We start from the raw sequence: 16,713 nt of genomic DNA, 5'->3' as shown, positions 1-16,713 counted from the left end.
AGGCAAACACTTAACTAGGAAAGCAGATTGTTTACTGACTGCAGGTTTCCTTTTGATTAACATCTCCCACCTGTAAGTGGTCTCCAGCTCATTTGATCTGCCTGTTTCAACTCTCTTTGCTCAAAGCAGAAAGATTTTCGTTTTCTTACAATTACTATGAGAGGAGAACATATCTTCAATTGGTGCTGAGGTGATAATAAATCACAAATGTCCAGGACATGAAAAAGCTGTGTGTCTGGTCACTGAAATGAAATAATAGGTCATGACATGCAGAACACCCACAAATGGCCCATTTCCACCACCCTTGCTCAAACCACACACAAATTTGTTTATTTTGGTTTATTCACTGTTCTCCTAAAAAGGAGTGTCTTGTTCTATGCATGTTTTAAAAATGCAGTGATAAAAATAGATAACTACAGTAACTTCCCTGGCCAATAATATGTGTCTCGTAGTGTAGAAGCAGCCAAAAACATGTTTAAGATCATGCTGATCTCTGTGTTTTGTACTTCTAGCCTTCGCAATTAAAACAGGCAGGCTGGCCTTATTACTGCTTGGAGAGGCAAAAGCTACTTTTATTTTCTTTCAGAAGTGGACCCCAAACCATGTATCAGAACAAACCACTTTTTAGCAGGCCGTTCCGTCTTATAAAGCCCTCCTATCCCAATCATGCATGTCTAATGGGAAAAGGGTGTTTTAACTCTGTGGGTCCCAGGCCATTTTCACTGCATACAGGAGGTCAAAACCAAAGTCTGAAGATCCACTGAATGCAAAAGCATAGGGCATCCCACAAAATGGCTGGGGTAGCCCACTGTGCTCCAGGATTGGTTTTCGACCTGCTTTGAGAAGTAGGCATGTGGGATGGTTCAGTCACTGCCTCGATTTAGCTGATGCAGTCAGTGACAGGACGTGCTCCTCTTCTGCAGGAACCTGCAGCTCAGGCTGACTGCTGCAGCTGAATGTGACTTCAGGCCTACAAAGCCCTTAGGTTACACTCCTGTAAGTTCAGACACAATAGAGCAAGGGTGATGAAACAAGGTCCTGTCCCAGGGTGAGGTGTCCTTGTGACAGGTGGGATGTGCCTGTATCAAACTGTGAGCTCCATTTCCAGATTGCAACCTAGACTGAGACTGTCCTTTTCTAACCTACCATTTGGGGATTGAAGAGCTGATTTGTATGAGACACTAACCACAGGTACAGCCTTGTCCTGAGCAGCAAAGCAATCCTAAGGAATCGTTTTCATCTCCTTCTAACATTAGTTTTGTCACTCATCTTCCACTACTTGATCAAATCCTGCTAAGGACAAGCGTGGCAAGTTGGAGACCAGCTGTGAGATGAACTTCCTCTGTTGCTGAGTGTGTGTGTTCAAGGCTTTCCTTTTTCCTGGGAACAAGTATGTGAGGAATACAGACTCACAAACAGTGACAGTTTTCATACTAAAAGGATATACTGGCCCAGGACTTAGGAAGTGAGAAACATCTGGTTTAACATCTCTTGTGGACACTTCCATAGAGTAACACATTGGTGACTAAGCCAGAGGTGTTTGATAAATTTGTAAAAAGTAGGCATGTATTTTTCCATTCAATAATACAGTTTAATTGCACTTTGTGAACAAAAGAGTTCTCAGTGGTAACAGAGATTTTTTTTCCTATCAAATAAAAGCTACAGAAAGAATGTATTTTCTGACTGCTAGCTTTAAAACCTGACAGCTCCCCAGTCAATTTCAAAGTCAATAAGCTAAAACTCTCAGGGAAAGAAAAAAGCCTTACATATAAAGTATTTCAATTGGTCTGTAGTGCCAAATAGAAGTGATTAATGCTTACCACACTTAAGGAGTCATTAAAATGATTTTGTGTCTGTATGAAGAGTGGCTTACGTATGTCTACCTTTATTGTTCTAACATCTGTCCATCCCTGCAATTCCTCCTCACATAAATAAACCTTTTCAGTTTTCTATTTGAGAGCCTGCAATAAATGGTACTTATTTGCTGGAGTGCTTGGATCTTTTCTGAATTCTTCTGTTTGTGGGTTTCTTCAAGACTGTTCTTGCTGTTGTTCATAATTACTTCCTTCTTCAGGAGGGTGTCACTGAAAGGGGAGAGCTCCCATTTTTTGGATGTTGTTCAGATAAATTGTCTCCTTTGCGATTTCCCCACTATAACAGACTGGTTCTCTTATCCACTTCAATGTTTGCTGTAGTGTGTCTCTCCAGACCCACAGTCAGTTCCTCACAGCTGTAGAGGTCTGAGTCTCCTGGCTGCACACTCTGGGTCTCAGCAGAATATCACCAGGCAGTGCAGCAAAGTGCTTGAAAACTCTGCCAGCCCTGGCTGCAGGCTGGTCCTGGGAACTCTGGGCTCCACAAAGCAAATGCCCTCAGACTCAGGGGCTGTTGTCCTGGTTAAAACTCCTGTGAGCTCAGGGATGTCCTTCTGGCTTCTACTCATGAACTTTGGAATCTCAGGATCTTTCTGCACAATGGGTAATACAACTTGACAATGTTTCTTTTTGTGGTCAGTACTATAGGATGAGTCACACAACACTGAAACCCTGAGGATAAAAGTAAGTTTCTACTTTTTTGGCAGGTTACGTGTCATACCTTAAACAGCAAGTGCCAGCTGAAAGTGAAGAGTAACACATGCTATTGCTGTGATCTGTACAACTGTGAGAAGTAAGTACTTGTGTGCATTCCATGGTCTCTGAGAAATTCTTGGTTGGTTGTCCTTACCTGTAAATGGTGGGGCCTGCAGGAGTAACACAGGGAGCTTGTATGCTGAGAAATCCAGGTCCTCTGCAACTGAAGTGCTGATGGCAGCACAAAGTAGGTCAGGAGTTGTTCATTGGTGTTGGCATTATTTCAGTTTCTTTTTCTTTAAATATGTCCATAAATTTTTTGCTGTATGATCAAAACTGATCATCCCTGTTCAGGTATACTGTTGGTCTGGCAATGCATTTTTGCCATTAGATTTACTAAACCTAAGCCAAACCATGCTGGGCTCATGCTTTGCACATCTCACTGTCATAGAATCACAGAATGGTTTGGGTTAGAAGGGACCTTCAAGACTATCCAACTTCCCTGCCGGGGCAGGGACACCTTCCACTGGACCAGGCTGCTCAGAGCCTCATCCAGCCTGGCCTTGAACACTCCACTAACAGGACATCCACAACTTCTCTGGGCAATCTGTTCCAGTGTCTCACCAGCCTCACAGTGAGGAATTTCTTCCTAAAATCTAAATCTTCCCTGTTTTTGTTTAAAACCATTCTCGCTTGTCTTATCTTTACCTGCTCTTGTATGTCATCTTACCATAACCTCTGCATCCCTCTACAGTTCAGCCACAGTCACTTTTCCTTCTTTCCCCCGTGTATTTCTCATCTTTCTTCCTTCCTACATCTATTTTATTTTGGTTTTACCTCTTCTTCACATGCTAGCAGCCCTGAATAACCCCAGTCCTCTGTAAAACTTGGTAGTGTGGTGCCAGACACAAACATTTTAGGCATAGGGCAGCAAGGCAGGAACAATCAAGTTCCTACACAAGGCTTCTGCATGAAAAAGTAGCTTTTAACCAGATGATATCTCAGCTAGAGAAGTAAAATGACGTTTGGGACTTGAGGGAAGTGATTTATGCATGCGTATTTCCTATGCAGATAGGAAACACAAAATGAATGAAAGTCTATGAGATGGATTAAAATGCTATGTAGAGTCTTTTGCTTTTGTCAGAAATGTTAAATCTGGACATGATGGAGGTATACAAAAGAAGTGGGAAAGGTAGAAAATGCTCATCTTTGGTGCCTTTTCTATGGCAGATGATGGAACATCATATTTGCGGTACAGTATGTATATAGTGAGAATGCTTCCTTCTGTGGTACACAGCTAATGCCTGCATGCTAACACTGACTCAAACAGCCCAAGTCAACACAGAAAAGAACAGGGGCATTAAAGGGGTGAAAGTATTTGGAGTTGTCAAAAAAAAGTGACGGAAATTGTTGTATAGACAGAAACCTAAAGTATAAAGTAACCACAAGGAGAGATCAGGCATATTTCCCTTTCAGATGGAGATACTCAGTGCCATTTTTCTAAGACATTGAGTTTGTTTGAAACACTTGGGACTGATCACTGCTATGATATCATTCAATAAGTAAATGTGTGTGTTCTGCTATTGTCAACATTCTACAGTGGACAGCAAGGCCTTATGACACTGGCATGGAAAACCCAGGGTAAATAAGCAATCATGCTGCTTTGGAGAGGAGGCACAGGCACACAGAGGGATTTGTTGTCAGCCACAGAATAGGCTGATATGAAGGCAGGATTGTAAATCTGATTTCCTCAGCCTCATGGCAGCTGAAGCTGTAGGTTTATTTACTTAAGATGGGCTCATGGCAGGACCCAGGTGAACTCAACAGTAGTGGTTCTTCAGTGCCAGAACCATGACCTGAAGCCATTGATTGGATATTTCCAGAAGTTACTGTGCCCAGATATTGTGGGAAGCATTTGTGGGCTGTTTTGCAGAGCTTTCCCTAACTACACATGCACATGCTGACCCATGCACTGGGGATGGGGGAACAGAAGAGTGAACACAAACTGCTCACTTCTGGTTTCTACCATAATCTGATGGCAATTTGGCAATTTCCTAACAATAGAAAAACAGACTAGGCATTTTAAAAAATCTTTTCAACTCAAATAGCTGCCCTAGGAGCTCATTAGTGGGCTCAAATTAAGGCAGGTACTGGAAAGAACTGCAGGAACCTGTGGTTTCAAATTTTGCAGTAGGATATTTCTGGCTTTTGGCAAGACAATGAGGTGTAACTTCACGACATGCCTGGTTTGCAATAACCAATGTGGTGTAGAAATATGAACAAAGTTTTCTGGATAGTACAATCCAGCTTTATACTGTACTGTGTTGCATTAATTTGGGACCACAGACATCATAAACAAATGTAGCCAGTTGGCAATATCTCCCTTCCTGTGGTTGAATTAATGCTTCAGCAACTTGCCTTCCCCAGTTTCTGAGATGCCAGCAGATTTCTAGGTGAGCTGGGAAAAAAAGCAAAGCTAAGCAAGCTGTGTCTGGTAGCTAAATGACAAGGGCAGCATCCATATACCAAGATTATGTGTCTGTATAGAAACACTGAACAAAAAATAAAGAAGTGTCCATGCTGGTAACCATCACCAATCAGCCAAACTAGGATTGGTATTAGTTGGATTATATTTGATGCTGGCATTAGCAGAGCCAGTTTTTCAGCAGGGCTTTCTCCAGTTCTGAGCAGTTTTTGGTGGGAGCATGCATGTAGTACTTTGCCAAAGAGGAAAGCAAGCAGGAAGGAGTCAGATCCTGTAGTACTCTGCATTATGTGCAAAACCATTCCTGCTGCAGTGACATTGTCTGCATTCTCTTTCAGCTCAGACCAGTCCTCCAGCTACTATGAATTCCTTGGTGTGAGCAGCTGTCAAGATGTGCTTCACCTGTACAGACTGTTGTGGTCCTCCACAGTCCTCAACATCATCGGCTTGTTTCTGGGGATTATCACAGCAGCCATTCTTGGGGCATTTAAAGACATGGTGAGGCTCACAGGCTTTTGCCTTACGTGAGGGCTTTCAGCTTGTTGGCATTATCAAATTAGTTATAAGCAAGGAAGTATAAATGTATAAAGGAAATGCTTTAAATGTGTTTTCTGGGTGTTGTGTGCATCTGGAATGTCATTAGCCACCGCAGAAGGTACCAAGAGTGTAACTCAGGTTCTTGTTAACAGCTCCCTTGGGGCAGATTAGAGTGAAACAACGCTGCATGCCACTGCTTTTAAATAAACAATGTAGGGTTTATTGTGGAACAATTTGGTTGCAAAGGAAAACAGGTATGGAGTTGTTTTGGTGGTTATTATCTATAGTGATACAACAACATGAAAGCATTGCAATATGAAAGTGCATCACCCAAGTACACACACAAGGGGAAAAAAAGAAAGAGAGAAAGGACAGGAGTGTGAGGATCTCACCACCCACAAGAGAAATGCTTGCTGCACAGTCTTGGTCAAAGCGGCAGCCACTGAACACATCTATCAGGTGGTGTAGGAAATCCTGAAGACATGGTGGAGAGGAATCCCCAGAACACAGCATCTATTGGGTCTGTATTCAGTCTGGTTCAGTCTGGGAATGCTGAGGCACCTCCCACTAGGTGGGGAGCTAGATATAGTCCTGTGTAGTTATTTTCCCTAAAAATGGGGATGAATTCTGAAGTACCACTCAAGTTTTTATTTAAACAGTTGTGTGCTCAGGACACTTCAACATCCTCTTTTGTTTCACTTAAGGAGTGCAGCCTTGTAAGTGCTCCCTGTGCCACACCACTGTGTTGCACTGATGTTCACCACAGCATTCAGAAGAGACCATGGGGTGGGAGGGATTCTCCAATAAAGTCCTTCATTTGCCTGGACTTACTGACGCGTTAAAGGGTGAAGTTGCTGTTCCTGGGATTATCCCTGTCAGTGGCCATGTTTGCTGAAACAATGCCAAAAGATCAAGCAAGGGGCTCATGATTTAGTAGCCTCTCAGGAGAGCAGTAGAACTAAGTGGGCAGAGGCATGGAGATGGAGATGGAGATGAAATGCAGGAACCAAAGGGAGGTGTTATAGTGGCATGGATTATTTTAGATCCATGGTGTTTCTGGTGGCTACTGAGGAGGAGAAAACTCAATAGAAAGATGTGTAAAATGAAAAAAAAGAGCAGGGAAGAGAAGGCAAGAGAAATAGCTGAGATGTACATCAGGACAGGAGGAGGAGAACTGGCAGGAGGGGGCTGCTCAGAACTGGCACGCAGTGAGCCAAAGACCCAGTCAGACTGGAGACCATCCAGGCCCAGCTTTGACCCCCAGCATTCCTTAGCAAACATGCCCAGGCTATCTAGTGCTTAAAACCATGCTTAAAGTAGAGCAGGGCTATATGAATTGTTTGCAATTCACCTTTGTTAAGAGTTGCAGCATTTCCTGGAAATACTCCTCTGTCTAGTTTAAGCCAAAAAGCACACTGAGCTATCACGTGTAAGAAATGTGCAGCTGAGCTCTCCTTTATGTAGGGGACTCCTGCAAGGAATTCATAGCAGATTGCAGCCAGCCACTAAAGAGTTGTAGCTGCCCAAAGGAAATAAAAGCAGTTTTCCCATCTTAATTCATCCCCTCCCAGTGAGAGCAGCAGAAGGGGAGCAGGAGCAACCACAGTGGGAAATGAGGGGAAGAGCAGCTTGCATATGAAGTGGAGGCAGCTCATCTACAGTAGGTTTTTGGGAGAGCACTGCAGCTTAGTGCTACTAAATATTTTCTCCTGCCTAGCAGATGGGTGGGAGTGCAGCTGTGGGAAGTGTGCAGAGAGCCAGCCTGAGTCCACCTAACCTGCCTAGCTTAAACCTAAGCTTACATGAGATTTGGGCTGATGCTTTGGTACAGCTCTGTGCTTTGCAGGGCCATCACTGCACTGCTCATGGGGAACACCAAGCCAAGGAGATGTTCCTGGGAGAACTGCAGTCTCCATGATCTGGCACATTCCCTTGCTGGGGGGCAGAGCCTGGGTCACAGTCTGGCACCTCTGGCTGGTTGGCATAAAATCGTGGAAGGAAATTGTAGCAGCAGTGGATGTGCAGCTTGACCCCAAGCTTAGCTGGAGTGAGTCTGTCAGGGCTCCAGCTAAATCCTCATCTGAATAAGCTGTTCAATGTCTCTACTGAGTGAGAGCAGAAAAAGGATGTCATAGTTCAAGGGAAAGACGAGTTTGCATCAGTCACCTCAGCTTGTGAAAGTCTTACTAAAGCAGCAATCCGAAATGCAGTGACCGCTCCTTGCTATTGCCTGGGCTTTTTCAGGGTTCTTTTGAGTTAGTACCAGAGATAATTTGCTCATCTGCTGCTCCCTTTCCTTACGAAAGAGGTAACTCTTGGAGGAAGACAGGGGCCAAGCAAACATCAAGCAAAAGAGGAAAAGAGAGGGGCATGGAACTGAAATTAAAAGAACAAAAAAAAAAAAAAACACTATTAAAATCTGCGAGAAATTAAGTTATTTTTCTTTAGGATGTCACCTTCTCACATAAATGCTCACTGGCATTTTGCAGGGAGAAGTGCAAAGCCCCCTGAAATGCCTCACAGCATTGCTTTGGGATTGACTTCCAGAAAACACAAGGCCAGGCTGACTAGTCAAACAAAAACCATCATGTTTATCTCTGGGGAATGCTGGCAGCCAAACCATGTTACAAAGGGGAGAGTTTGCAAAACAGTGCCCTTTCATTTAAACCCATCATATTTCCTGGACAGAAAAAAAAGTGTTGTTTTGGTTGTTTCGGCTTTTCTTTCTTGTGATAAATTCCCTGTAGACCCTGGCACGCTCCCTGTGGTTTTGCTGCCTGCCTGAGGGCTGTGCTGGCTCAGTGAGAAATATTTCATTGTCTCCTGACCCCCAAGGTGTCAGCTCAGTGCCTGCTGTGTCACCCTTGGGGCTGCCCTCTGTGAGCTGCAGGGTGCTGGGGGAGCTGCAGTGGTTACAGCAGGAACCCTCCTTTTCAGATCTACAGCATGCCTGGGTATAGGACATGGAGGTAGTCACCTTAAAGTAACCTCTAACAAAAAATCAGATTAAGATATTACATCAATAGATGTAGCTAAAGTACCCAAAATGATAATACATGTGATTGTTTCTTACAGAAGTTGCAGGTAAACAGGTACATGGAAAATTTCACTTGCTGAGGCTGAGTTAATTTAGAAATTCCCTTCCCTGTCCTGGTATTCATTTGATGACTTCTGGATGTTTTTTTGACACACCTTGCCAAGGAATCTGCCTGCCCTGAGTTTAGGGCTGCATTAATCTGAACTGCTGATAGTCCTGAGGGAAGGATGGGGGGTGGGAAAGGAATCCCTTTAAAATTTCTTTTTAATTAGTCTCCTTCATGCAGTCCTTAAAGGAATCGGAATAGATTAAATAGCATTGCTTTATCCCCTCTCCTCTTCCTTCAGCCTGCTCTGAAAAGGAAAGCAAAACTAACCCCTCATTACTGAGCTATTTGCCATGGGTTTATGTCTTAGCACTCATGCAGCTGAAGGTGCAGTCTGGTGTGAGAAGTAGCTGGAGGTCAGACATAAATGCTCTGGCAGGTGTGTGTGAAGCCAGTGAGCTGACACTGTTAGCACTCCTGGCTAGTTCATAGCTCCTTATCTCTTTGACTTGGCTGTTGGTGCAGTTTAGAATGTCTCAACCTACCCATGTATTTTAGGTGAGTAATTTAACACAGAGTAATTACTGGAATACTTGATAAAAGCATTCAACCAGTTTCAGTAACGCCAAATTGTTGCTGGGCCTGGGCTGAGACCAGTCAGCATGGTAATAAGGGCCTTTGATTAGTAAATGTTGCATGGATCCCCAAATTTGTCTTCTAGGACTGTTGAGATTTCATCTTTAGCAATTAGAGAGCTTTGCTCTGTGGGTGGATGGAATGTGAGAGCACTGAAGAGAGATTCCCAAGAGAAGAAGCCAAAGGGGGTCAAACAACAGCACCCAGAGAGACCTACACCAGAAAGCTGGTGACAGATGCAGAACAGGCATCTGTATTTCACATCTGTGGGTAAAGCAAGTGTTTCTCTACTCACTTATGTCAGAGGGATCTGATTTTATCCCTCCTCTGAGGGAGGAAGGGCACACTCTGGGGCTGTGACACTGGCCCCAAACCTTTGGGTCCGAAGCAAGCAGGTTACCTCCTCCTCCTCCTTACTCCTGAGGCAGTGTCTCTTCATCTCTCCCCACCATATCCACCCAGCAGGACAGGTAGAAAGGTGGGTACCTTGGAGATGAGAGTGTTTTGAGGGGATGCCTTGAATATGAGAGACTTGCCTTCTCCCATGAAATAAACTCTCTTCCTTTGATCCCATCCTTTCTCCTTGCCGGCTCCTGAAATGCCAGATTTCTCCAGGAAACTAAGGCCTAGATTTTTCAGTAACCTTATGTGGTACATCAATGACCTAGATGATGTTTTCCCTGTAGAAACACAATTAATAGACCTCTTTCTCAATCACAGAGAAATCTCACACTGTCTCCAGAGGATGCAGTGGTTTATATCTCCCACTGATAAATTTGAAAGCAAATGAACTAAAAAAAAAAAAGGCTTGGCTGCTGCTTTCAGCGTTTGTCAGGCAGCTACCATATTTTATTATTTCAATGAAAAGAAAATTCCATGCTCTCATATGGAGGAATCTGCTAACAAAAACAAAGGAAATAAAGGAAACCACTGGATTTATCTCATAAAAGTATTTCACAAAGCTCTGTTGCTCTGCTGTCCTTCACAAATTGTTATATAGCACAGGGTTTTTGGGGTTTAACACAAACCCTCCTTCATATTTAGCTTTTGTTCTTTTTTCCTGACCAAGATTTTTTAGCTGGTTTAATGTGAGCTATTACATCTTCCTGCAAACTTAATTTTGCATTGTAATTAAAAAGATATGCCAATAAAGCCATGAGAGAAGGATTTTCTGCAGTAGGAATGAGGTAAGCACATTGAGAGTGATGCTGGAGAGCCAGCAGCAAACTTCATTTCCCAAGTGAGAGTGAACTGTGGAAGAGGAGCAACTGGTCTGCAAGGGAGATCTAGGTAAATCTGTGTAGGAAAGCAGAGGAAAAAGACTTGATGGGATTAGGTAGTTGCTATTGGAAGAAGTCTACAGCAAAAGGTGAAGGACTTGGTTTTTGGTGCTAGATGAATAAGAAGAGGCAGCCAAAGCTGTATGCTGTGTTCTTCAGGGAGTCTCAGATCTGAAGTCCTGCCAGTGCTTCTGTAACTGTTGCTAGGGAAGCACCAGAAGCCTTTTTCCAAGGGAAGAAGATTAAAATAGCTCTGTATTTTTACTCAGAAAATTCATTCCGGATACACCCTCCTCTCATTCTGTCTGCTCTTTGGTTTATGCACTACTGGTGTTGTGTCAGAAAATAGAAAGTTGTTAAATCATCTTGTTGATTGTGTTAGAGGTTCCTGCTCCAGCCCTCTCTACACTGTGCTGATGTGGTGTTGTTTTCTGTGCTCAACAGGTACCTCTGTCCCAAATTGCTTTCAGTGCTGCACCTCCTCCTCAGATCCTGTACAACCCTGCCCAGCAGATCCTGACATACGCCGGGTTCTGTCCTTCAGCAGCAACCATTTCTACATACCCATCCTACCCACTGCCCCTTCAGGTACAGTACAAAAAACACACCCTCGGCAAAAACACCTGCAGAAAACGGTAAACTGCTGCTCCCAGGTCTGTGGGGTGACTTACTCTGTGCCCAGTTTTCTGGTCTCTTCTCAGACCTCAGGCTTTCTCTAGTTGTCCATTGGACTCTTGCCCAGAGCAGAGAGAGAAGGGGATAGAAACACATGAAATGCAGCTGAAAAGATCCATGTAAGTAGTCATGAGGATCCATTGTGACTGTTAAGTCCTGCGTCCACTGAGAAAGAGAAATCCATTGCAATTACCCCAAATTCTCATCTGCACTACAAAATAAACACAGTTATTTCCCCGGATTTCTACTTTTCCAATTAAGTGTGTTCATTTATCTTCCTTCCCTTTCATAACATTCAGAGGCAGATACCACCAGCTCTCAGGAGAGATTAGTAAGAAACAAGGGGGTGGTTAGTAAGAAACAATGGGAAAATTTAACTCTATTCCTGGGAAAAAAATAAAAGGAAGCCACCTCCCTGTATGTACGAACTCATTATGTTGCAGTTTGGAGGGAAGTAATTTCTGCATAAATATATTAATTTTAAAAATCATAACAAACTTATTCAAGGTACAAATTATGAATGATGGAGGCAGGAATGATTAGGAACAGCCAGAAGCTTAACTGTCATGTGCTTGCATTGCTTGAGAGCTGTGGGATGAATCCATGTGGCTGGAAGTCTGAGGTCTTCATGTTCAATCTAAGTGCTTCAAGCTCCTGGATTCAGACCTTCAGAAGCCCTGCTCAGATGGCTGTAGTCCTTAATCCCAGTCTGGGATTCATCTGGCTGAACACAGGGGCTGGTGGCATGTAGGAATCTAGTAATGCCTGATAATGAGATCAAGTAGCCGCCTGTCCCCTGCTGCTACTCTGAGAGGGTCCAGGTCCCTTTGTCCCCAGGGCACATGTGTGTGGACATCTGGGATATCCCAGGGCATCCCAAAAGGTCTGTACACTTAGGTGTGGGAAACTGAATTAAGTTTTAGCTGCCCACAGAGTAGAAGACCCTGCCTGAGCTGGTCTACCCTTTAGAGTCACCAGTGGATTAAGTCCTGGTCCTCTGCTGAATCCAGTACCTCACTGAATAAATGTTGGCCAGAGAGGCAAAGTCTATAAAATAAATCAGCCATATGGCAAAAAGAAAGGATGATAGCAGGAATGCATTTTGAAATTATGTAACCAGCATTTCTTTTGTTTACTGTGGCATGTGCCAACAAAATAATGCATCCCTTTGTGGTACAGTTCAGCCACAGCTAATCTTGGTAGCAAGCCTGCCAGCTGGGCAGGTAATGGTCCTGATTAGCTGGGCAGGGACTGGTGGTGATAACAGCAGTTATGGGTTGTGCCAGTTATTCCTGCTAGAAAAGAACTCACTGCAGAAACAATTCCAGGCAAACAGATGGAAACAGTGGTTGCAGTTTGAGAGGGGAGGGAAGCAACAATTCCAAAATTAATAAAACCCCAAGCCAACCCAAACCCACACCAACTAGGTTTGGAGCTGATGTATCTAGCAGGTCTGTCGTACACCTGCACTGCCTCAGAGGGTTAAAGGGCATAAATGAGCCTTTCTGGTGGGATGCTCCCATTCTCACGCACTAAGTCACCGTGTGGTACACACGCAGGACAACATTCTCCTTGCCAGGAGGGTTTAACCCAAGGCAGCAGCCCCTGCTCATGGGGCCTCATGGAGAAAGCAAACACCTTGGCATGTGGTCTGCCAGCCCTCGACAGCTCTGAGATGCATTGTCCAAGGGCCAGCCCTGGCCCTGGCCTTCTAGATGGTGACTATTAATTTTTTTAGCAGCAGGGAACATCACTTGCCCATATTTTTCATTTCCCATGAAAAAGATCTATGATTACTTTATCTTGTTTTTAAATTCCAGGCACTTTAAGTCCACTTAAAGTCTGAACCTGAGGGGAGCTAAGCCCAGGTCTTCAGCTGAAGCCCACAGACTGGCACATGCTGGCATATGAGAGGAAGGAATAAAATCCTCACCCTCTCGAAATCAGTGACAAAACTTGGTTTAAAGCAGTAGTAGGATTTTATCCTGAATATTATTCCCTACATGCATTCTTTTGTTTTAATGAACCCTACTTGTTCTGAAGATGGGCTTACTTCCCAAGCTCAATTTGGTTTTTTGTCTTTTTCAGCCAAAGCCCCATCATAGCTGACTGCCAAAGAGGGAGACACGTGCCTACCTGTAAAATTTTCTCTTAAGACAAATCTGCATTTGGCAAAGGAATAAGACCTTGCATTTGTACAAGTATTATAACTGAGATTAATTATATGAGGTAATTTAAATTTCACAGTGATGCCTGGAAACGAGCAGCTACACGTAACCTAATCAGACAGTCAGGTGCTGTGCCTCACCCAGGAAGCCAAGCATCTTTTCCTGCAGAAATTCCTGTTCTGCTCTATTGCCTAGCTGTCTGCACAATGTCTATTAAAAATGAGTTGGGTTACAGATGGAATCTGTCTTGTTTCACTAGACACCATTATTGCTACACTTAAGCAGGTGCTTTAGAACTAAAGTTAATGTTGTGCTGCAATGCGTGAGAAATTTAATCATGGGGCTCATTATGTAACACATGGCAAACAACACAAAACTGCAATGGGGTTGTAATCCTCTACTGAAGAAGTTATTTTTCTTTGTCTGATACAGCCTGCCGGCAATTTTCCAGGAACATCATCTACTGACATTTCTTTATCAGAAGAAACTCAGCCTCCATCTCAGTCCAGCTCCAGCTATGGTCTTCCCCCGAATGCTCCAGCCCTCTATACACCAACTTACTGCTTGCCTGGAGAAAAGCCTCCACCATATGCACCCTAGAGCAAAGAATTTATTTTAGTAGCTGGCAGGCTTTATTTTGTTTTACAGAAACCTCTGGAAACTGCACTGTTCAGGCACTAGACTTCCCAAAGGAGCCCAGCAGAGAGTGTGTTACTGCCACTCCAGTTTTACCCACATCTCCCTGTGAGCTGGGCAGAGCCCTGGAACTGTAGGGACAGTCATATCACCACTCACTTTGCCTGCAGTCAGATGTAGTAGAACTTTCTGGCTACTGTAAGCATTTCCTTCAAGAGGAAAAATGAAGAAAACACTCTGGATATGTGTTCTGCTTTCTTAACCAATATCAAGGGATTTTAGCCTGTTGTCTGAGTGGGTAGCCAGGAGCTCTCAGAGTCAATCATTTTGGGTAGCAAGAGTTTGTTTGCTTGTAGTGTTTAATAACTCTTCTGGTGAAAGTGTTGTACCAATAAAGTGTGGCAATTATTTTACAATAAAGTTCACTGTGTATATTTATACTATACCTAAGGCTGTGTGTATTTGGAAGGAAAGGAGAACAAAAGAACAGAGAAGAAGTACCCTACCAAATAGTTTCCCTTTTCAAGTTTCAGATAGAAAGGCTAATTTTGTTGGGAGTGTTTTATCTGAACTTTGTGCCAGTCTAGTCTGCATAGTGAAATGTCACATTAATGCGCTAAAAATACAATTTCCAGACGTGTATTTTAGGCTACACTTTAGTGTTCAAATTAATTCCTTTCTTGTCAAAAGAACACCACAACCAAAACCATTTTAGGTTAAACATCCCTTATTTATTTTAAAATTAATCCAAGACCTGATGCAGGCATGTTACAATGAGTGAAACAATGAATGAAGAGGACTGATTCCTTTATTTATATATTTATTTATTGAATTTCTTCAAATGCTAAGCAACAATACCTTTGGCACTGCTATTGACAGGAAAAAAGCCACATCTCTGTAGTCTGCACCCTGCCTCCTCACTGTGCATCACATTAGCTGAAATTCCTTTTGGCAAACCTTCCATATTTTGGGACAGGAGTATTTACAACCAGCATGAAAACCCATCTAAATGCTGCATCCCTTCACTGCATTTTGCAGGAAGGGTGTTGGTGCTGCTTGCTCCATAGGTCTTACAGTCTAGACAGGCAATGAAGCTATAGAAATTTCCTGAAATGCCAAAGAGTAAAACGGGGAACAGAAGGTATTTCTCACTAACATTTTAAGCAGCTGCTCCATATTATGAAGGTATTTAAAAAACTATATAAACAATACCAGCTTACTTGACAGTTTTCTTTGAAAGGAAGTGACACCATCAGACCTGCTTAAAACAGAAAAAAGAGCGATCATCCTTTTGCATACTTTGCAACTTCCAAGAAATATTTATTAGTTCATGTGTTTTACCTCTACGTATAAAAAGCAGATTCAGTACTGATACATATAAGAAGAGGTTTTTCTGAGATGCAAAGTTTTAGGCCAGTGAGCAGTGATGAGGTGCCTTATGTGTATTGTTGACGAGGCAAGTTATTAAAACATAGCTGAGAGAAACAGAAATCAGAGAAGAGACCACTAGTTTTGTTTTAAACATTTATTTAATGCGTTAGTTGAGGTGTTAGGGTGTGGGTTAGACTTGATGATCTTGGAGGTCTCTTCCAACCTAGTTATACTGTGATACTTGGCTATGAATACTACCAGGGGAACCACATGGGATCATTTTGAGTCCAGAAGAGACCTGATCCCTTTGGGTTGAGCACCTAGACTAACTGAACAAGGATGAAATCAGTGTTTCTCTTGGGTTGAAGCAAGGAAGGAATAAGGAATGCTTATTGCAGCTACCTCTTCCTCCAAACCTTTCTCCAATAGGGTACTAAAAAAATTCACCTTTACACAACCCTCCCCCCCTACCCCTCCCACCCCTGCCTCTTTTGTCATTCTCCAGACTGAGAAATTCTGAGTTTCTCTTCTAAACTACATTTTGAGTCAGGGTGCACTGTGGTCTATGCAAAATATCTTCACATACATGTACACATACGCAAAGTCCAGGAGCAATTTCTGCTCTGAGTCAGAAAATTAAATGCTCTTGTACACGTGATATTTAGTGTGGAACTGCAGAGTACCGTAACGTACCACAGGATTCACATTTCCAGGACCCAAAATAATTCTGGCCTCATAAACAGTGCCACTTACATTTACACAAAGGTCAGACATGTTTGTGATTCATTTATGAATCACATGGTAGTTTTTTGGGAGCTACTGCAGAGATTTTACAAAAATACCAGACATGAAACTATTTTGCTAGCATGTTTCATTTGAAAAGAACAAAGTGAAACAGGGCTTGTTTCATCTTCTTGGTTTAAAAATAGGTGTCTTCTGAGTCTGTATTTTTTTCAGTGGAGTTACTCCAAGTTAAGAAGATGTGAGATTTTTGTGGTTGAGCCCCAGCCAGCAGCCCAGCCCCAGGCAGCCGCTCGCTCCTTCTCCCTCACTGGGACTGGGGACAGAATCAGAGAGGTAAAAGTGAGAAACTCGTGAGCTGAGATGCAGACAGTTTACTAGGTAAAACAAAAGCCACACACACCAGCAAAGAGAACAAGGAATTCCTCCACCCCTTCCTGTGAGCAGGCAGGTGTTCAGACATCTCCAGCAAAGCTGGGCAACATCACATGAAACAGTGATTTGGGAAGACAAAGATCATCACTCTGAGTG

The 16,713-nt window shown here is 43.2% G+C and overlaps 1 protein-coding gene across 1 annotated transcript in view; it reads left to right on the top strand.

The window, feature by feature from the left end:
- The window catches only part of TMEM255B (transmembrane protein 255B), a 66,494-nt gene extending 52,011 nt beyond the window's left edge, over positions 1 to 14,483 (top strand). Inside the window, exons 6-9 of the mRNA XM_033053523.1 lie at positions 2,582 to 2,667; positions 5,394 to 5,553; positions 11,036 to 11,179; positions 13,867 to 14,483. Coding sequence (XP_032909414.1) covers positions 2,582 to 2,667; positions 5,394 to 5,553; positions 11,036 to 11,179; positions 13,867 to 14,034 — 558 coding nt within the window. The 3' untranslated portion in view covers positions 14,035 to 14,483. The remainder of the gene's footprint in view (positions 1 to 2,581; positions 2,668 to 5,393; positions 5,554 to 11,035; positions 11,180 to 13,866) is intronic.
- Positions 14,484 to 16,713: the final 2,230 nt, after the last annotated feature.

The sequence above is a fragment of the Catharus ustulatus genome, chromosome 2, assembly GCF_009819885.2.
Source record: "Catharus ustulatus isolate bCatUst1 chromosome 2, bCatUst1.pri.v2, whole genome shotgun sequence".
NCBI lineage: Eukaryota > Metazoa > Chordata > Aves > Passeriformes > Turdidae > Catharus > Catharus ustulatus.
This window is presented reverse-complemented; position numbering and strand designations above follow the sequence as displayed.